Raw genomic sequence first — 22,204 nt, 5'->3', positions numbered from 1 at the left:
ACGGTTGGCTAGAGACCACACCGGGCGACAGTCGAGCCCCATTTGAGCCAGGCGCGCCAGGTATGCGCAAGTCTGCCCACTCGAGACGCCTCACCACACCCTGGCTCTCCCCCTACCTCCTTCCTCTCTTTCCGCCCCGTCGGACTACTGCACTTTGCATCGGTGGAGAAAAGGTGGAGGTGGAGGAAAGGACTGGGCATCTAGGTTTAAAAGACCAGAAATAAATGTCCCCTGACAATTTCGCGTCATTTTTCTGGGTTCAAAACAGAGGTATAGTGGGGAGGAGAGACATAGCGGGGTAGCGAGAGACGGTCCGATCCCGGAGGCTCTCAGAAGCACAGCGCGGCGGTTCTCTCCTGCCCCGGCGTGGGCTCGGGGTGGGCGGGCGGACGCCCCCCAGCCCCGCAGCACCGCGGGCCCCGCATGACATCAGAGGCTGGGGAGCGCGCAGAGCGCAGGCGCCGGCGGAGGACGGAGGCGGGAGGGGGCCGACTGGCGCGGCTCTGGAGAGCGCTCCTCCGCCCCGCGCGCGGTCCCTGCGCCCCGCTCCGCCAGCGCCTCGCTGCCAGCGCCGCGCCTCGGGCGTCCAGAGCGCGCCCCTCGCACCGCAGCCGGCGCCGCCCGCGGCAGCCCAGCCCCAACCTTCCTCCGCCTCCTCCTCCTCCTCCTCCGCTGCTGCTGGACACGCAGCCGCAGGCCGGGGCCGGGACGCAGCTGGGGAGTCAGGGACGCGCGCAGCCAGCCAGCCCTTCCCCCTCCGGCTCCCGCACCGCCGGCCGCCTCCCCTCGCCCTCCTCCTCTCCCTCCCTGCTCCTTCGCTTCTTCCTCCTCCTTCTCTCCGGCCCCGGCTGCCAGCACCATGTCCGCAGGGGGAGATTTTGGGAATCCACTGAGAAAATTCAAGTTGGTGTTCCTGGGGGAGCAGAGCGGTAAGTACCTGGCTTATTCTCTTGGCTTTGCGCCGAGTCAACCCCCGCCGCCCAATCACCCACCCCATTGGGACCCCCGGCCCTGGCTCGGAAGGGCGCCTCCGTGTCGGGTGGAGGAGAGGGATGGGGATGAGGAGGTCGGGGCAGGCTCGGGCGGAGCCGGGCTGGGGAGGGGCCAAGGGTAAGGAAGGTGGAGGCGCGGGCGCCAGGAGTGGGGGTGAGGGTGGGATCGGGTGGGGGGCTGCGGTGCGGGTGCAGGTGCGGCGCGGCAGGGAGGCCGGAGGGCGGCGGCTCGCTCCGCGGCGCCGGCTGAGGCGTGAAGGCGCCGGGCTCGCTGGCTAGCTCGCACTGCGGCACCGGCTGCGGGCGACCGCTCAGGTGGCTGGGTGCAGGCGGGGGTGGGGGAACCACGGGCGCCCCTCTTGGAAGAACGAGGTGGGGCTGGGGTCTAGCCTCCCCCCACCCCGCTGCACTGGAGGGGTTCCCTGCGGACCCTGCCAGGAACCATGCGAAAGGGCACATCCAGGCCCTGGAACAGACGGCCGCCGGGGGTAAAAGACCCACAACCTGTCTCTTCTCGAAGGAGCAGTGCAGAAAGAGCGGTGCAGGCTGTGGGGAATCAGGACGCCTACCTCCCCTGGCTTACGTCCGACTGGGCACAGAAGGTTCTAGACCCGCTGTCCTTCGCCGGAACGTGTTAGCCTTCTTGGTGTTTAGGGGTCTGGGGGATGACAGCGAGGGATACCCTAATACGAGGCTATTTGGGGGATGGTACAGGGGCACCTTACGCCAAGAGGCTGTGAATCCTGGCTCTGGGCAGAGAAAGGCCCAGGCGACACGCCCTGCCTGGCTTCCCAGCACCCTTCTTAAGAGCATGGGCGGATTCTTCCCACCCCCACCTCCCAGCTCATCGCCCTTCTTGGGGGAGGGGAGGTCACCCTGGCAGCTGGCCAGAGCCAGGGGACGAGGAGAGGAACAGCTTCTTTGCTACCCAGCAGCCTCCCCAGGAAAACATCTCTGACACCCAGATTGAAGAGCTGGGCCCCCTCTGCCACCTGTAGCAAAGAGTGGCTTTCAGAGCATCCCTCCAGAGGCCTCTCACAGGGGGCCGCAGAGAGACAAGCTGGGCCCTGGTCAGCTCTGCTCTGGGAGAAGGCATCCCAGGAGGGCAGGACCCCCAGCTCTGGCTCTGCAGACCAGTCCTGTTCACCTGGGTTGGTGCCTGTCTGACAGGGAGGGCCTGGAGAAAGGCAACTGTGGGAGGATCCGGTAGGCCAGGAATAGTGCTACTGTGATGTGTGTACATGAGGGTTATGGCGGTCACGTGGCCGGCTCCTGTTTGCTCATGCTCATCACCTGAGCTGGATAGAAGGTGGTTGCCAGGCCCAAACATGGGGATGGGTTTGGGGGGCCACGCTGACCATTTTAGAACAAGATCAACTCAGCCAGCCAGCCTATATTCTAGACTCTGATTTTCTGTTATTATTAGATCCCAGTTTTACAGAGCTGACTCTTCCCTGTGTCTGGAAGGGATTTTGGTGGTCTTCACAACCCAGTGCTGGTCTTACCCGACCTGGAACCCTGGGAGAGAACCTATAGAGATCAGGGAGGCTGGGAGTTGAATTTTTTAGCTCTGTTGCCTTCAGCAAAATTGGAGGCCTCTCTGTGACTCACTTTCTGCCTCTGAAAAATGGTTGCTTGATGACTGTTCTCTTATTCCTTCATGTTTCCCTAGTGCCTCCCAAAGTGCCTGGACCGCCCATAGGTTCTCAACAAACATTTGTTTATTCCATGTCTAGAGAAGCTGCAGAAAGGGCTAGGGATTTGATAAGGAAAAGGTCTCTGGTGAGTTTGAGCGAAAACTCTGGGCTCCCTCAGAATCCCTGATGGGCTGAGGTCCCTGCTGAACCCTGCAAACCCCCTTTGCTCCTAAAATCACAGAAGTGAGAGCTGAAACCTGAGAAATGACCCCCCACCAACCCCCTCATTGGGATGGGAAGTCTGAGCTCCAGGCGCGGGGGAGGGCTTGACCAGAGTCCCCTTCCAGGGCTGCAGTCCACCCCTCCTGTTCCCGGTCCACTGTTTTTCACTAGCATGTCATTGGGAAATAAGATGACCTTGAATTGGGGAAGCCAAGAATTGGGGAGCCTCCCTGAGAGGGTGTGAGGGTTGCCGCTATCTGGCCAGGCTTATGGCTGGGTCTGGTGACCTGGTATGGTAGGAAAGCTAGGCTAGTTGGTCAGGGGCAGGGTTGTGGGCCCTTGGAAATTAGAGGAGCACTGCCATCAGTGAGACTGGCTCCTGGCCACCCTGGTCCCTACTGGCAGGGAGCCCTAAGGCCTTGAAAAACCTCTTTCCACTTTGTGATGTGGTTATTGGGTTATTTACCTTAGGATTTACAAAGCTTATGAGGTCCCAGAGTTAGGTAGGAGGCCTGTGCATCTCTAAGCCTGGTGGGATAGGGGATTGTCACCAGAGCCACTTCTTCCACCTTGCCTGCATGCACTTTTGCTTCTGGTGGTCCTTTGTACCAGCCTCCGCTGCAGCCTGTGTGGTAGAGGGAGCATCCTGAGGTCTGGCCCTCACTCCCACCTTGGCTCTCTCTTCCTATATGACCTCAGAGGTCCCTTACCTTTTGTATATGGGGGACTTGGGCCAGCTGAGCTCGGCAGAGCCTTCTGGAGCAGAGCCCCTTCTGGGCTTGTCTGTACGAGCCAAGAGGGGTCAGGAGAAGAAGTGTAGGGATGCGGCTTTCTCTTGTTTCCAGTGCCTGGCATAGTGGTGGCATCTGTCTAGGTCAGTGGGCAAGGGCAGCTGGATTCCAAAGAGGAGTGGCGTGATGGAGCAGGGTGAAGAGCACATCCTGGGACAGGTAATCCCAGGTGGGCATCAGGCCTTCAAAGATACCAGGTAACTGGTTTGAATGGGAAGCCCTTGAGGAACCACTCTAGAGAGAATAGCTCCTGCTGATGAGAGACCACTCCCTCCTAGCAGCAGAGTGACTACTGTCCCCTGGCCCGTGGAATATAGGCTGCCCAACTGTGTCAGCCTGGCACAGGGTGCGAATGTGGGGAGGGTGCTGTGGACCCAGGGTGAGGGATTTCCTTGTGGCAGGGAGGCTGTGCAACCCTGCTGGTGCCAGATGGCTCTCTTGGCCTACTGGGCATGCCTTTGTATGGATTAGGGAACATGTGCATATCATACACCAGTCCCAACTGGGGTATTTGATGACATCCAGAGAAGACAGGCAGGAGCAGGTGTCTGAGGAAGGAGAGTGGGCCTGTGGGACACGTCTTCCTCCTAAGCTCTAATGGCATCCTGTGGGCTTTGAGGCTTCACTCAGCACATCTCAGTATGTGTGGTGGGAAGGGAGGGTCAGGGATGTGTCTCCTACACTCTGGCTTCTTCTGATCGCCCCTTCTCTGAGACTCCTCCGGTGGATATGGCAAGATTCATTGGGCACACAGAAAGCTCTGTCTGTTTTCCATGGCCGAGGCCAGCAGGCCAACTTCTCCCTCTGACCAGCTACCTCCCTGCCCTGCCCCTAGCAATTGTGCTGCCGGAGGTGCTGTTCACGTTGAACATGATCTGAATAGCATCCCCTGGAGCCAGCTGTGCAATGCAGTGACCCTGCAGGCAGCTGCCCCTTGGTTGTTTAGTCATTTGTTCATTCATCCCTTCCTACCTCCCCTCTTTCTCCCTCCCTTCCTCCTTCCGTCATCTGTTTATTTATTCATTTACTTTTTGAGTGTATCCCTGCCCTCATGGATCCTATAGTCCACTGGGAGCACAGACATTTGTGGATAAAGGTCTATGAGAGCCATGACAAGGGAGGAACAACAGCTGGCAGAGCCTTTATCAGGGGCATCTGACTCGCCTTTGGGGGCTGGTGTTAGAGGTGGCTTCTGCAGGTTTCAGAGGAGATGCTTCTATGGGCAACAGGTAACTGCTCATCTTTGGGCTTCATGCAGGGAGTAGGTCTTAGAAGGAGCCCACCATCTCCAGAGAACCTAGTCTGTTCTTCTTCCCTGCTGTGTGAAAAGTGTGTGGGGTGGAGCTGCAGGAAGACTAGGGTGACTCTCAGTGTCTGATTTGCTGGTGCTGAGTAGGGGCTGTTCCTGCACTTTCATCCCATTCTTCTCCAGTTAAGGGCTAAGGAGTGTTCAGGGGCCCCCACTGCCTGGAAGGCTTTTTCTTCTGCCCACGTCCTGGCCCAGCCTGCCCCCTGTCCTCACACTAGCCACAGCACCCAGCACCTGCCCTCCTTCGAGGAGCCCTTTGCTGGCCTGGTGGTTATGCCTGCAGCCCCTCCTAGAAGTTTTCTCCTCCCCACCAATCCCAGACCCATTTGCTCTTCAGTGTCCAGCTCTGCAGCAGCCCACCTGGCCAGGCACCATGGCATACCTTTGGTTTTTTTCTGAGCATTTCTTAAAAACAATCACATGCTGCCCTGTGACCTCTTTTCTGTTGTCTCTGTTAACTAAAGATTTTTAAATGTTCATTAACTTTTTCAGATACAAAAACCCTAATTGAATTTTAAGCACCTTCAGAGAACTATGTCTTAGTCACTATTTTACCCCTCCCCATCTACATGTGCTTATTAAATATCTTGATTTGAAAATGATGAGATTATCTTGGCTGTGTGAGATTTGCTGTTGGCCCACGGGTAGATTAAAGTGAAGGGCCTCGAAGTGGCTTTGAAACAGGCTTTCCTCATCCTGACACCTGCTGTTTAATGAAGGCAGATTTTTACCAGCAACACCTAAGAATCAGAGGATTGGATCATTTAGCCTTGGTCATGCTGGACTTACAGTTCATCTCAAAGAACCGGAAGTTCTTGGGTTACCCCACCCCATCTCTGAAGAAATACAGGAAAGTAGCCAGGCCACCAGAGGTAGGGAGAGGTGCACCAGAACTGGAGTAAATCCCCAAGGTGCTTTGTGCCATGGTGTCTTGTTCTTGTTTTCTCTCCTCCCAGTTTTTATTCCTTCCTCAGCAGCTGGAGTAAGAGGGGGCTCCTTCATGGATGTTTGGTATAGACCCAGAACCTTTGCTTTTTTGTTTAAAGGTGAGTGTTAGTGAGAGAGAGTCAGATAGACTCCAAGATGAGAATTAACCTGTACTTGGTATAAAAAGAAAGTGGCACCTTCAATTCTGATGATAGATAACACGAGAACTTGCTAGTAGAGAAAAAGAAACTGTTAGAATATGTTCTGGCTGTGCAGATGCAATAGTAATTACCATCTTTTGAACGATCTGATTATTGTTATCATTTGCAGCCCCCAAATTATAATTAATCACATTAAAATAGAACAAAATAACCTCATTGTCCTTTTGTTCCTCACTATATCCCTAAAATCAGGCCATGAATATTTATTCTTGTAGGTGTTGCCCCGATGTTGCAGACTTGCCCGGGGCAGGCCCGAGGGTGGTACCATCTGTGCCCCGTGCAGATTGCAGAATCTCCCTGTCCTTCCCACCCCGTTGAACGAATGAACCATTGAGTGTGCTGGGCTGTCTGGTCTCAGTGTAAATAATTTAGGGAAGTTGCTGGATAGAACCATTGGGAAAGGTGAGAGAAGGTTAGGTAAAACAGCAAAACTCATAAACATCAGGGGCGACTACTGGGCAGACTGCTGTCTGTCATCCTCTTCCATCTCTCACCACCGAGAAGAGAAGCTGGGGGATCGCTGGTGGAGGTTGCCAGGGAGAAGTACCAGACACGCCCTGAGACGGGCAGCTTTTGTTAGGGCGAAAAAGACAGGCTGGGGGTGGGGCAATGGGGCTCCAGGCAGGGCCTGGGGACTTGAAGCCCCGAGGGGACTCGGAATGGCAGGCCAGTCTTTGTTTCCTGGAACAAGGGGAGAAAAGGACAAAGGTTCACAACTGCTAAAGAGGAGGTTCTTTACTGTGTCTTGGGGTTTAAGATTTCAAATTTTTTTTCATCATTCCCATAGCTTTTGCCCTAAACTAAGTAAGATCTTTTTGAAAAGTAAATCTTGACTGCTATGAATACGTTATCATTTTAGTAGAAACGACAGATTTATTTTTAGTAGAAAAACTTATTTATTCTGATCTCTTCGTAACCAGGCCAGTGGGAGCCCAGGTGACTGGACCACGTGTTCTGGGCTAGGTTCTACCTGTCCCCAGGGGCTGACATATCCAAGGGACAGGCCCAAGTCCTGGAGGAAGCAGATCATACCTTGCTCCTGAGGGCAGAATAGAGCCTTTAAAGCAAAGGTTAGGAAATGTATAAAAAGAAGAGCCGCCTGTCTCCTTCCTTCAGTTAACCTCAGATGGCATTTATTGAATACCTCCCATGCCGGAGGCTCCACACGGGCGGGCGCGTGCTTTGTGTCCTCCCAGCATCACTGTGATGGCTGCGGGATCCTCTCCGTGTTCCTGGCCACAAGGCAGAGGCTCGGAGAGCTGGCGCTGCCCAAGGACTCGCTGTGAGTGTGGCAGAGTTAGAATTCAGAACCAGGTCGCTATGAGTAGCACAGCGAACTGCTGGGCTTCCTGCCTCAAAGGAAGGCCCAGGACTGGGGAGGAGGGGACAGAAGAACACTGAGTCTGACAGACATGAGGTCTGCCCTAGATGACTCTCGGGGAATGTTTGTGCCAAGCTCTTGCTAAAGAGGAACCCGCAGATGCCAGCACGGTTTGTGCTGGAGAGGGGTGTTGCGGCCCTGCAGGGAGGAGGGCAATGGGTGCTTTCAGAGCAAGCAGGGACTCAGTGTGGAGTCCAGTGGGGCTGGTCTTGCACAGCAGGCCCCGCGTTCTTGGAATGAACTGCGTATGTGTGGTGGTTTGAAGGGAGTTGATGGGGTGTATGGGGGCAGCCGAATCCTGCCCAAGTCAGCCCTCAGCCCACTGCCATGGAGGAGCGCCTCTGCCCAGGTTCTAGCTGAGAACTCATGACTGCCAGAGGAGAACCAATCAAGCTAAATAGCTGGTTCCCACCTGGGGATAGGGGAGGGGGTAACCCTCTGGCCACATCCCCATCCGAGGCTGGGAGATATCCGGCCCTAGAGACGCTGATTCTGCCACTGGCTGGCTGTGTGCCGGACAAGCCCAGCCATCTTTGGCTTTCTCCATGTGTCTCCTTAAGGCTGCTGGACTGGGTGACCCCTTGGGCCAATGGTGCTCTAATTCTGATTCTATAATTCAGTTCCAGTTGCAAATATAATGCCAAATCAGTAACACTCCCAGCCTGGAGACAAGCAGGCTGCTGGCCAAAGGGGCTGCAGGATAGGGTGTGGGGTCAGGGGGTCTACTGTTTTCCTCAGAGCTGTCTCGGGTCCCACGTGCAGGTTCCTTTCCAGCCTGCTACCTCCTCTCCTAGGAGGCATTCCTGGCCCCCCTGTGGCCCTGCCTGGTGTGCCCCCAGGGCACTCTGGCTCCCCTCTCCTGAGGTTGTGCTTGGCTCTGGTTGCCAGGCAACAGGGAAGGGGCTTTCCTGCACTTCCTGCTGCCAGGAGGTGTTTCTTCCACACAGAGAGGACCTGTGATGAGAACAGCAGGACAGGTGACACCTCCCAGGTGCTCTTAGCCCAAAATACTTCCTTCTGCAGTCAGGTGGGCCAGGTAAGCCGGGAGAGCAGGGAAAGGGCCGGAGCCAAGTGGGGTGTGCGGTGTCCCCAGCAGACCAAGCAGGGCTTAGAGACCTGGCCCCAGCTCCCACTCCCACCCTATCACCACATCAGTCCTCCTACATCCTGGGCTTCCATCTCAGCCCACCCCCTGTTCTCCGGATGGTGTTGGGATGCAACAGGACTACCTTGTGCTCATTTTCCAGTAAGGTGATCATTACCTTGTTGGAGTTCCACAAAGATCAAATGCATCAGTACATGACACATGGTAGAAGCTCAAGTGATAGGTAATTTTGCTAGCAAAATAGTGACAGTAACCCCCATCCCTTTACCTCCTTGTAGATGTTGAGGGTGTGAGGTTTTGAGAATCACTGATTTCTGTATAGTGAGCCGCAGGGTTCACATCCTCGTGATTCAACAGGAAGAGCTGTTTATCCCATTTTGTAGATAAAGAAAGTGAGGCTTTGAGAGGTGAGGGCTTTGACACAGATGGCAGGACCCAGAAACGGTCACTGCTGAGCTGGGCAGAGTGCCCAGGTCTCTGGCTCCTTGGCTGGCATTATCCCCCACTCCCCATCCCTGTTCAGAGGCAGGCTGGCAGGAAGGGGGACAGACTCACTCTGCCCACTCCTCCAGGGCCACCAAAACTGCTCATAGGAAGACCACCTCATCTTCACAGCTGTGTTACTTTCCCGAAGGAGCACAGCCCAGATGGACTGCACGGGCAGAGATTTTGTGTGTTGTGATTGTATGCCTTCAGGCATGTGAAGTATTCAGAGCAGTACTTGGCCCAAGATAAGTGGGCAACAAATCTGAGCCAGCGTTAATGTGACTATTATGTACACAAGCAAGACTGTGGGCGTGGTCTGCTTGGGGGAGTCAGGGAAGGCTTCCCAGAGGAGGTTTTGCACAGTGAACAGGAATTCACCAGCAGACAAGGGAAGGCACCCAGGGCAGAGGGCCCAGCCATGTCCAGGCAGTGAAGGGCTTGGGGCTTCCAGGGAATCAGGTATGGTTCAAGGTGGCTGGATCTTGGTGCAGGTGGGGAGAGTGTGGGGGAAGAGGTTGACCCTGGAGAAGTCAGCAGGGTCAGGCCCTGGAGGGGGGTGGGTTGTGACCCAGAGGGACATGCTCATGGATTAGAAAGTGAAGGCAGAGTGTGGTCCAATTGGAGGCAGGAGATCCAGGTGGCTGAACTAGGTCAGGCCAGGAACATTCAGGGGATGGAATATATAGAGAGGGCATGTAAGCCTCAGCTTCCTTTTGGCTCTGAAGCTCTGTTCCACTGGAGATGTATATTTTCTTGATTCTTTCCCTGTAGAGTGAGGCCTTAGGAACAATGAAGGATTGTAGGGGAGGCACTTTTGTCCTCTGCAAGGCCACACTGTACTCAGATGTACCAAAACCAGCTCCCTTAAGCTCCCCTGTCCATCCTAACTCTACAGTGCCCTGGGTCCCCTGACTTCTCTGACCCTCCAGGGTTGTTCTGCAGGACTTCTGGCAGGCCTTCCAGACTCTTCCCCTCTGCCACCTGCTCAGGCTGGATGTGGCATATAAAGAAAAGCTGATCATAGGCTGTGTGACCCCCACGTCCTCTGTCATTGGCTGTGTGAGCCTCCCATCCTCTGTCATTGGCTGTGTAAGCCGCCCCCTCCATCCTGCCGTTGGCCGTGTGAGCCCCCTGTGCTCTGTCATTGGCTGCATGAGCCCTCTGGCCCTCTTGTGTAGCCTCCTATCCCTCCCTCCCTCACTGGACTCCTCTTCCAGTGGACACTGCCTTCCTTTGCTTGCTTGGATGGCTTCCCCTACTCCTCTCTGCTGGCCTTCGTCTCCCCAGCAAGCTCTGGAGGCCCTGAGGAGAGCAGCATTATACAGGAGAGTGCTCACTTCCATGCCTTGGAGACAGAAACCCAATACAAGGAGCCAGAGTGGAGACACAGACTGCCATTTTGATTCCACCCCTAACCCAGAGCGGGCAGCCTGTTCAGGTCAGTTGGTGTAGGCCTCTGCCCATGGGTCAGCTCATGAGCTGCTCTCAAGGTCTGAACCGACACCCTCCAAAGGCCTGGTGACCTTGGCTCCCTGCTCTTCCCGTCTTCTGCACAGGCAGTACCCTTTGGAGATTACTGAGCACCAGCAGGGTATCCCTTTGCCAGTGTAGCTGGTGGATGGAGATAACCCTAATTAGCATCAAGAGTGACTGTGGTATTTTTCAATTACCACCCTTGGCCCCTTTGAGCAGTGCCAAATTAATTGTCTGTGACGGCAGGGTGGGCGAGGAGAACTGCCCTCTCAGCTCTCAGCAGAGGTGTCTTCCTGCCTGGAGTTGCTGGCCCAGAGAAAAACTGGCTGGGAAGTAGACCCTGAGCTACTCAGTCCAGCTTTGACCTGTTCTAGTGCCCTCTGGTTTTCCCATTGGCCCCAGCCCTGGTTCAGGATTGGAGAGCTGCACTGTGGCCTGCACACCAGAGACAGGGCCCTAGAGACAAGGAAAACCTTGCCCTCTGGGGATGGTTGTACTGATTCTGAGAGAGGAAGAGAAAATGTTCTCTCCTGATCCTGTCGATGAGTGGAGAGTGATCACTGCATGGATGGAACAGAGTGAGGGAGGCATCTAGAACGTGTGTTTCTTGTTTATTTCCCCTGCTCAAAAAGGGAGAGGGCTAGGAAGGACCAACAGGGGAAGCAAGAGGCGTGGGGGAGGAGAGACCTGAGAAGTACAGAGACAGAGGAGGGAGATGCACACAGATGCTCTGCGTCCTGCCAGACAGACAGACCTGGGCATGCCACTGTCCCAGGGCTTGTGGCCTCATACAAGGGCCTTGGAGCTAGGGTGGCCTGAGGGCTAGGAGGGGTGCTGTCCAGCCTAGGGTTCTGACCAAATCGAATTAAAGGCTGCAGGTTCCCGTGGAGCTGGGCACAGGATGATGTGCCAATTCCCTATTTGTGTGGAGGGTGGGGTGAGCAGAGCAGGAAGAGTGAGAGAAGGGCTGTTACCTTGCCTTGGGGGTTGAGGGAGCACGTTCTTCAGCTCACTGCCTGGGGCTGCCAGCGCTGGTTTTGAGGAGCAGACTGAGCTTTGTCTCTCCCTCCCCATGGCTGCTGGCTCTACCCCACTGTGACCCTGTGGCTCCCAGACTGTCTCTGGGCTGCTGTGCAGAGAGTCAGGAGATATTTGGGGCCAGGAGATCTTTGTTTTGTTCTGTTCTTCTCTGAGTAGAGAACACACCTCCAAGAAGTGTTTCTTTTTAGGGAGAAACCACTTCCAAATTATTTTTAGGATATTAACAGATCCTACTTGTAGCACCAGGATCTGGAAACTACTGATTCTGATTCATTAAGTACCCTCTTCCCTCCCCGGCATTCAGCCCAAACACTGCAGGCTGCTGCCCAGATTAGAATGTGAACTGGAGGCCTGAAAAGATGCCCAGCCAGCCTACCGACCCTGGTTCCCTCCCACCTGTATCAGAAGAGGGCAGAACCCCGACGTTGGGCCAGAAGACCTCAGCTTCTCTCTTGCTTTGGTCATGTAGCCAAAGGGCCACTCTTAGCTGGAGCTGTGGTCTGAACAGCAGTGTCTACTCGTCCCTCCACCTCAGCCTGGGGGAGGGCAAGGCATGATGTGGGAGAACTGGGTGGAGCAGTGGCGAATTCTCATGAAGTAGACATGGCAGGGTCAGCTTCTGCCCACCCACAGCCTCTGCCTAGGCCAGCAGGGAAATCCTCAGTCTTAAGGCAGAGACCTGGGAGGTTTCGTTCCAGGTGATCAGCCCAGTTCACCAGACTAGGAGAGAAGGCAGAGGCTGAGTGAGGAGTAAAGGTGGCATCTCTTAGGAAACCGTGTCTGTGAGATGATGTGGCAGATATAGTCTAAGGTGACCCCAGGTGAGTCACACCCTTGCCTAGGTCCCTCCCCGTGCAGATGGAGTTTGTGACTTCCTCTAGCCAATATAGTATGGCAAAGGTGACGGGGTGCCGCTCTTTCATTTAGGTGATGTTGTGTGGCAAAGGTGGAAAGGTGATGGGATAATCACTCCCATGATCATGTTTCTTTAGGAGACTCCTCTTGCTGGCCTTGAAGTAGGCTGCCATGCTGGGAGAGGGCCAGAGCAAGGGACTGTGGGTGCCTCTAGAAGATAAGAGCAGTCCCTGGCAGGCATCCTGCAAGAAAATGGGACCTCAGTCCTGCATTCTGTCAGCAACCACATAACCTCAGAAGAGGACCCCAAGCTCCAGAAAGAATTGGAGCCCAGCTGATACCTTGATTACAGCCTTGTGAGCCCCTGAGAGTGGACTCAGTCCAGTTGTACTCATCCTCCTGACCCACGGAAACTGCGAGATAATAAATGTGTGTTGTTTTAAGCCACTAAATTGGCAGTATTTGTTAAACAAATATAGATGGGGTGAAGATTTTAGAGGGAGGAGGCACCTTAGAGATGCCCTCACTTTGCAGACAAGGAGTTGGAGTTTCTAGGAGGGGCTGTGACCTGCCCCAGGCTAAGTGGCTGGCCAAGTCCAACCCGAGAAGTACCCACTGGGGGTCAGGCCCTGGTTCTTACCTGCTGTTCTTCCTTTCTGTTCTTTCTTCATGTGGCCCTGAACAAACCCTCCTGCTTCCTAGGCCTCAGATTTTTCCTCTGTCACATGCAGGTCTGGACCATTAGGCCCTTCTTGCCATGACTTGGTGTTCTGAGGCCACTCTCATCTGTGGTCCTTATAGAAGCCGGGCTTCTGGGCCTTAGTGTGGTTTACTGTCTGCTGCTCCTTGGCACCTCCGGTGTTGCATATTTCCACTGGGGCTTCATGAGGCGGGGGTCTGTCGATAAGTCTTCTGGGCTCAGATTAGTGGCAGGGGTTAAGAAGAGCAGCCTCTGAGGTCGAGCGGGCTGTGCACTGAAAGAGATAGCATCTGGCCATGATCCTGGTGCTATGTGATCTGGGAAAGTGGCCCCTCTTCTTTGCCTTCACATCTCCTCTGACAAGATCAGCTCCAGAGTCCTCTGTGGCTCACACTATCTGGGGTGCTGCTTTTGAGAAGGGCTCCTTAGGGACCTAGAGCTTGCAGCACAGGGACAGGATAAATCTGGCTACCATCTCCTTGTCCTGGTGCCTAGGCATCCAAGACCAGGGGACATACCTGGACATTGACCCAGTTCCCCTTGCTCCCTCCCCTGGCCTGGCCCTCTGGCAACACCAATACCTGACCAGCAGTTGTCTCTGGTCCACAGGGGCTGGTCATGCAGTGTTCCTTCCTTCCTGCCTGTCAGGTGGCCCTGCACCCACTCCCAGGCCCAGGGTTCTTGGGATCTAGAGTGCATTTTCCACTCCAGAATCAGTGGTCCTCATCTCTGAACCTCACTGGAAAGGCTGTCCCTACTCCCAAATGAATCCTGAGCAGGTGACACTGAGTCTATCCAGAGGGCAGGAGGAGGGTTCTTTCTGTTGACTGAATAGTTAGGTCTGGAAGTTCACTGTCCTTCTTGTGCTCCTCTCACTAGCTGGCTCTAGAGAGTCAGGGGCTGGGCATGTGTCCCTCTCCTTGGCAAAGCAGCAAGGTGAGCAGCAGTGAGCAGGCTGCGTGAGGTTGTACGCAAGGACAGGAAGAGAAGCTGGGGCCTAGAGAAGTGCCAGGACTGCTCCCTGTGCTCATGGAGACCACAGGGCCTCCAGGGTTAGCCAGCCAGCACACCGCTGCCCAGCCCAGGGGTTCCTCTGAGAAGGGGGTGGGAATCTGCGATGATGCCCTGCCCACATCAGCCTTCGGCCTGGAGGCTTCCTTCTACCTGCCTGAGCAAGCGTAGTATCATGGCCAGGCCATGGCTGTGCCCCCGTGGATGGAGGCTGTGGGTCCATGGGCCTTTTCTTGGCACAGGCCCTCTGACTGACCTCAACTGACAACCTGGGAGATCCAAGCTGTGCTCTCAACACTCTGCCCTTCCATTCTCACTACCCCAGCCCTCTGTCCCTATTACTGAGGCTTTTAACATCCGCACCACCAGCACTTAGCCTTGGGAAGAAAAGGGTGAGCATGTACATTACTTTGCCAAAACTTCCTGTCAGTTAAATAAGTTACTGAATTGCATTAACACCAGCCTTGTGAAAAGGTCAGGTAGTAGTGAGAATTTGGCTTTCTCCTTCTCTACAATGTACATATACTCACTATCAATTAATTCTTCACAGCACCCGTGCAACTGCTCACACACATGGGCGTGATTGGCAGAGTTGGGCCTGAGCCTCAAGCCAGTTGAAATGTGGTACCTTCTGCCCATCCAGTCTCGCTCTCCAGGAAGCTATGGCAGAGGGTAACTGTGTGTGCTATGGACAAGACGTGGGCTCCTGTTTTCTGAGCTGTGGGAGGAGGGTGGCTAGCATTCAAAGCTAGCTGGTGCTGGTGCTGTTCTTGGGTCCTGGAAGAGTGACCCTACACCTTTTTGAAGGTGCCAAGAATGTTTGGGAAGATCCAGTGAGACAGAGACAATTTGACTGTGGGTGGGCCAACTGTGGTTGAGAGGAGCTCTGCAGCCCACACACGCTGTGTGGTCGGATCTCAGGTGGTTTTCAAGAAAGCCTGAAGAAGGTGTTGTTGACTCTGAGTCCTCACAGCTAAGACACTGGGGTAACTAAAGAGTTCATCATTCCTTTGTGTAGATCCACATTTCCACTTGGTATCATTTCACTTATTCCTGAAGGATCTTAACATTTCTTATTGTGAGGGTCTGCTGCTGCTGAATTCTGTCAGCTTTTGTGTGTTTGAAAAAGTCTTTATTTCACCTTTCTTTTTGAAAGATCTTGTGCCTGGATATGGAATTCTGGGTTAGCAGTCTTTCTCTGAAGTAGGTTAGAGAAGCAAATATTAAAAAAGAAAGAAATTTTAAGAAACAAAATTTAAAAATGAGTATAAAAAAGAGACAGAAAAGAATAATAATAAAAAAAGAATTCTAGGTTAACAGGTTTTTTCTTTCAGCACTTTACAGATATCGCTCCATTGTCTTCTCGTGTACATTGTTCCTGAGGAGAAATCTGCTGTCCCCTTTATTTTTATTTCCCTCTACATAGTGTATCTTTGTTCTCTGACTACTTCTGTGATTTTTCTCTTTATCACTGGCTCTATGCAAAATTAGATTATGATGTGCCTTATGATTGTGAGTTTCCTTTATATTTCCTGTGCTTGGGGTTCATTGAACTTTTTGGATCTGTGGGTTTATTATTTTCTTCAAATTTGGAGTATTTTCAGTCATTATTTCTTCAAATATTTTTTCTGTCATTGGCTCCCCCTTTATCTTTCAAAGACTCCAATTACACATTTTAGACCACTTGACATTATCCCACAGGCCACTGGTGTTCCAATTATTTATTTTTATTCTTTTTTTTCACTGTCTTTCATTTTAGATTGTTTTTATTACTGTCTTCACGTTCATTGATTTTTTTTTTCTACAATGTCTAATCTGTCTAATCATCTCAGACATTGTAGTTGTTACCTCTGGAATTCTGATTTGTGTCTTTTAAAAATATATTCCGCATCTCTATTTAACTTCTTGAACATATGGAATAGAATTATAATAACTTTTTCTTAGTGTCTTTATCCGCTAATTCTAACATCTTTGTTGGAGTTGGTTTTCATTGATTGTTTTACGGAACTATTTTCTTGCTTTTTTGCATACCTGATAATTTTTTTATTAGATGCCAGACATTGTGATTTTTGCCATGTTGTATACTAGATAGTTTTTGTATTCCTATAAATATTCTTAAGATTTGTTAACTGGGACCAGAGCAGTGCTCGGTGTATGGCTGATCATTGCCCACTGTGAGACACAGGCCTTCTGAGTTCTCTCCCCAGTGTCCCATGCGTGATGAGGCTCTCCACCCTGACTGGTGGGAACAGGCGATGTCTCCAGCCTTGCATTGATGCCAAGCACTGGGTGGTCTTTCCCCAGCCGCAGGTAGTTTCCTCATACACATTTGTTGATCACTGCTCGGCTGAAGGTTTGAGAGAGACCCTTTGCAGATCTCTACATTTTTCTCTCTGTGCATCTCCCTCCTCTGTGGTGTTCTATTTTGTGAACTCTAGCTGCTTTGTTTTCTCTGGACTCTCAGCTCCATCTCCTCAGCCTAGGGAGTCCAGTAGGTTCTACCTGGGTCCTCACTCCCTGAGCTGTGGCCTGAAATTTTCTCAAGGAAGTAATCTGTGAAGTCACCTCATTTGTTTTATGTCTCTCAGGGATCATCACTGCCTGATGTCCAGTGTCTTGAAAATCATCATTTCATATATTTTGTCTGTTTTTTGGTTGTTTCAGGGGAGAGGATAAATCTGGTCCCTGTTTTACTCCATCTTGACCAGAAGCTAAAGTCTTGGGACCTTGGTCTTCACGTATTCATTTGTTTTCAGGGAACACTGGTCTGAGCCCTGACTGGGAACGTTGACTTGGATGGGCAGTGTCACATGGTCTGGTTATCAGCCTTGATTTTCATCAGTGATATCCATCCAGTTGATTATATAAATGTGTAAACTTGCTCTTTAAGTGGCAACACAATTCCTTCATTCCAGACTCTTTTTGAGAACTTTCTGCTGCTTAACTCATAAAAAGCTCAGTATTAAATATATAAATAAATAAATTTTTAAAAGCTCAATATTAACAATTGTTATGCTTTTATTTCATGAACACTGTGAATCTTACAATGTGATCATGCTTCCTTTTTTTCCCTTTGACTTCCAGGGAGCTTAGGAAATTTCTTAATCTGACTTCAATAACTGGGACAGATGTTTTGAGATATATTTCTATAAATAAACTTTTTTGCCCCAGCTTTCTCTTTTTAGCTTACCTAACCTTTGCCTTATATCTCTCTCAGAATTTGTAGTTGCAAACAAAAGATATCTAGTCTCATGATTCAACTGATTTGAGCAGACAGTGGATGTATTAGAGGAATGATTAAGTAGTTTACAGAGTCCCTGGGAGGGTCAGAGACCAGGGTTGGCGCAGCAGCCCGAGTCTTACAGGCTTGGTCTAGGAGAGACACAGTTCCCATGCTGGGTACTTGCAGATACTAATGCTGAATCCCACATCATGGCTTCCCCTGAATGCAGAGTCCAGAGGGAATTCTCTATCTTACCAGATTCATGTCATGTCAATCTGGTGGAGTCTTGTGTGAGCTTCTGATGAGAGAACCTAAGTCATGTGCCTACAAGATAGCTGTAAGGGAGGCTCCTACATGGAGGAGGATGGTTTTGGACCTCCCCAAACGTAGTAGGGATATTCAAAGGAATTGGGAGGCTATTCAACATTTTTATTGATATATAGCTACTATGTGCTGATACTATTTTAAACAATTATATTTTCAAATCTATTTTCATAAGTCATCAGTAATCATTTTTGGGAAAAATGGAGACGGTTTACCAGGCAATTAAATGAGAAGAACTCTTTGTACAAAGCAGTCACATGCCAAATGTAATAGCACAGCCTCTCCCTCCACGCCAGTGCACCCAGTTCCCCTCTGCCTGACTTTGAAGTTGGATTTGACTCTTGACTCCAACACTTCTTAGGGTCAGGGAGTGGGATGCACCCTGTTGGCAGTGTACTCAGAGCCATTAGTCCTCACAGCAGATTTGGTTGTATTAAGTGGGGAAAGGATTGTCCCCTGTGCCCTGAGGGTCTGCTTTGGCTGGGCGAATAGAGGAAAATTCAAGTCAGGTGTGTACTCTCAGAAGTTCCTTGTGTGGATTGGGCAGGGATGGTTTACAGTGTCCTGAGAACTCATGGGGCTCTAAGGGAAGGAAGGGCTGAGGCCAAGACTAGAGTGTAGTCTGGGTCTGGGGCCTGTGGAAATTTCAGGTATAGGATATATTATTATTAACTAGAGCCACCATGATGTACAGTAAGTCTCCAGAGCTGACTCATCTTATAACTACAAGTTTGTACCCTTTGATCAACATTTTCCCATTTCCCCCACCTCTGACCCTGGTAACTACCCTTTTACTCTCTGTTTCTGTGAGTTCCACTTTTTAAATTTCCACTGTAAGTGAGATCATATAGTATTTGTCTTTCTGTGTCTGGCAGCGTAGACCTTACATGAAATGTTCTCACCACACACACACACACACACACACACTCACACACACACACAAAGGTAACTAACTATGTGAGGTGGCAAATATGTTAATTAGCTTGATTGTGGTAATCATTTCACAGTGTATATACTGTCATGCATTACATAGCGGTGTTTTTGTCAATAAGGGACTACAGATATGAAGGTGGTCCCACAAGATTATAATGGAGCTGAAAAATTCCTATCACGCAGTATTTACTATACTAGATTTTTTATCATTATTTTAGAGTGTACTCCTTATATGTATTCAGAAAAAGTTAACTGTAAAACACCCCGAGGCAGGTTCTTCAAGAGGTATTCCAGAAGAAGGCATTGCTATCATAGGAGATGACAGCTCCATGTGTGTTACTGCCCTGAAGACCATCCAGGGGGACAAGTTGTGGAGGCAGAAGACAGTGATATTGGTGATCCTGACCCTGTGTAGGCCTAGGCTAGTGTGTGGGTTTGTGCTTAGTTTTTAACAAAAAAGTTTAAAAAGTAAAAAAAAAATTAATAGAAAAATGCTTATATAATAAGGATATAAACCAAGCATGGTAGCAGGCACTTGTAGCCTATAGTAGCTACTCAGGAGGCTGAGACAGGAGGATCATTTGAGCCTAGGAGTTCGAGGCTATAGTGAGCTATGATCCTGCCACTGAACTCCAGCCTGAGTGACAGAGTAAGGAGACTCTGTCTCAAAAAAAAATAAAATAAAAATAAGTGAATAAGGATATGAAGAAAGAAATATTTTTGGTACAGCTGTATAACATTTGTGTTTTAAGCTAAGTGTTATTACAAAAGGGTCAAAAATTAAAACAAAAAGTTCATAAAGTAAAAAACTTACCGTAAGCTGAGGTTAATTTATTATTGAAGAAAGAAAAATATTTTCAAATGAATTTAGTCTACCCCAAGTGTATATTGTTTATAAAGTCTGCAGTAGTGTGCACTCACTGACTCACCCAGTGCAACTTCTAGTCCTGCAAGCTCCATTTATTTTCTATGTTTTATACCATATTTTTGTGGTACCTTATCTATGTTTGGATATGTTTAGGTACACAAATGCTTACCATTGTGTTACAGCTGCCTATACTATTTACTACAGCAACGTGCTGTGCAGGTTTGTAGCCTGGGAGCAGTAGGCTGTGCCATGCAGCCTAGGTGTGTGGTAGGCTACACCATCATACACCCTATGATGTTCTAATGACATCATAGAGTCGTTTGCCTTGCCTCTCTCAGAGCTTATCCTTGTTGTTAAACAACACATGACTGTATATATACAGCTGACCCTTGAACAACATGGGTTGAACTACATGGGTCCAGCTATGGGTGGATTTTTTTCAATAGAAGTTACACCGAGCGTGCCTACCTGTCCTGCCTCGCTTTCCAGCTCCTTCACCTCTTCTGCATCTGCCAACTCTGAGACAGCAAGACCAACTCCTCCTCTTCCTCCTCCTCTTCCTCCTCAGACATGAAGATGATGAGGATGAAGACTTTTACGATTATACACTTGCACTTAATAAATAACGCATATATTTTCTCTTCCTTATGATTTTCTTAGTAATATTTTCTTTCCTCTAGCTTATTATAAGAATGTAGCATATAATACATGTAACATACAAAATATATGTTAATCAAGACTTATCAATAAGTCTTCTGGTCAGCAGTAGGTTAACTATTAGTTAAGTTTTGGGGAATTCAAAATTTACATGCAGATTTTCAACTGCTCGGGATGTCAGTGCCTTTACCTGGTTCAAGAGTCCGCTATATATGTATCAAAACATCACGTTGTATATATGCCATTTTTGTTTGTCAGTTATACCTCAGTGAACCTGGTGGGGGGAGCTAAAAAAGAGAAAGGAAGCCAGAGAGGAAAGCAAAGATGAGAGCACCTTGCACAAGGCGGGAGAGCTGGCTATGCCCTCCCTCCGTGGCAGCCAGAGGCGTTGGTTGGGCACCTGAGGATGGGGCTTCTCATAGCCAAGCCCTGCTGGCAGCCTGTTTCCCTGGAACTTGCCTCTTTGAGCTGAAGGTGGAGCCTCTAGGAAAAGAAGCAGGAAGAGGGCCAGCATGTTAGTATAGGAAGGGAACTGAGGCTGAACCTTCCAGTCCCCTGCCAGTCACCATGTGGAGCCCAGCAGGCCATCGTGTCCCTGGCAACCCCAGGACTGCCTTGAAGGTGTTCAGCAAGAACACCTGGAGGACTAGCCATCCTGGGAACACCCCGTGGGCTCTTGGATACTGGGAATACTGCCCGTCTGGAGTGTTAGGTTTCCTGGTCACAAGGGACCTTACTTTATTTTGCCTTTCCTTTGTAGACTGTTACGCTGATGGGATCGTTTAGGACATACTCTTCCTGTTCCTTCTTACTCTAATGGGCAGGCTTCCTGGGGTCCCTGGGCTTGGATGGAGGACAGGGAAACAGGAGTGCCAAGTGGGGAAGTGAGGTGGTCAGGCATGGGTCAGGAGAAAGGGCCAGGGCCAGACCAGCCTGCACCCTGTCCTGCTGACCACATCATCCCTCCCCTGCCTTCCAGCCATTCCTTCCCTCTGCCCTTCCCGTTCCATCTTCCCTGGGTGAGGCCCAGGCGGCTGAGCGTCCTCTGGCAGAGGAATTAACGCACTTAATTAAAGTGTCCAATGAAGAGCTTCGCATATTTCTTAATTACCGTCTGAGTCTTCTGGGGGATGGTTTGAAATGGGATTTTCCACATTTAGCCTACAGTGAGCCAGCCAGCCCCTCAGGGCTCAGGTGGAGCTGCCAATGCTGCTTGCCCTGGTCTAGACCGCTTTCAGAGCCCAACGTGGCAGGGGGGTGCTGGGAGTGGGGAGCCTGGCCCCCAGGTTTATCAGCCTTTCAGGAAGGATGGGGCTGGATTTTCTGTTTTGTAAAACAAGGCCAAAGGAAACAAGACTCAGACAGATGTAGCTGGTGTCTCTACCTGTTACTGTTGTCATGACAGGGTCTGGGGGCCATGCACCCCACAGTTAGGCCAATAATGGGGGACTTGGTGAGCAGAGGCTGCAAGGATGGTGGAGGCTTCCTGAGGCCCCTGTACAGCAGGGACACTGGGCCAGGGTGGCCTGGCTTCCTTCCCCGGGGCAAAGGCCGGGCCCCTCTGCAGGCCCTTCCCACATTGACTCAGCAGTTCCCATTTCTGTTCTGGAAACTGAGCTGATGGGATAGCTGAGTCAGCAGGCCCATCCTAGGTTTGGGTTGCTGGCCTGTGCCGTGAGGAAGCATATTTGCCTCGCCAGCCCTGAGGACCTCCTTCTGATAGCCACAGACACGCTCTGAGATGGGCCTGGCTGATGGGGCTATGGGCCCAGGATGCAGAGACCCTTTCCTTGGCGTGGGGACTGCTCTCCTGAAGACACAGGCATGGGAGAGGCGAGTAGCCCCCAGGGTGGCCTAGAAATGTTAATGAGTTGTGCCAGGCCCCAGGCCTAGCTCTGGGGACTCCGGGAGGACCAGGCAGGATCCCACTGCTTGTCCAGGAGCTCTGAGGAGCTGGTGTGGGTGGTAAATGTGGACGTGCAGCCAAGAGCAGATTGTGGGCTAAGGTTCTGGCTAGGCTTGGCGAGAGGCTGGCCGGTGGGTGGTAC

At 51.3% G+C, this 22,204-nt stretch overlaps 1 protein-coding gene across 2 annotated transcripts in view; it reads left to right on the top strand.

The window, feature by feature from the left end:
- Window positions 1-519: 519 nt before the first annotated feature.
- RAB6B (RAB6B, member RAS oncogene family) overlaps window positions 520-22,204 on the top strand; it is a 58,700-nt gene continuing 37,015 nt past the window's right edge. Inside the window, exon 1 of one of the 2 annotated variants that reach the window (XM_012663512.1) lies at window positions 520-929. In XM_012663512.1, coding sequence (XP_012518966.1) covers window positions 860-929 — 70 coding nt within the window. In that variant the 5' untranslated portion in view covers window positions 520-859. The remainder of the gene's footprint in view (window positions 930-22,204) is intronic. The other variant, XM_012663519.1, reaches the window with a different exon arrangement.

This window comes from Propithecus coquereli, unplaced genomic scaffold (genome assembly GCF_000956105.1).
Source record: "Propithecus coquereli isolate 6110/MARCELLA unplaced genomic scaffold, Pcoq_1.0 Scaffold12, whole genome shotgun sequence".
In the NCBI taxonomy this organism is placed as follows: Eukaryota; Metazoa; Chordata; class Mammalia; order Primates; family Indriidae; genus Propithecus; species Propithecus coquereli.
The sequence above is the reverse complement of the archived record's forward strand: the minus strand, read 5'-3'. Positions and strand labels throughout refer to the sequence as shown.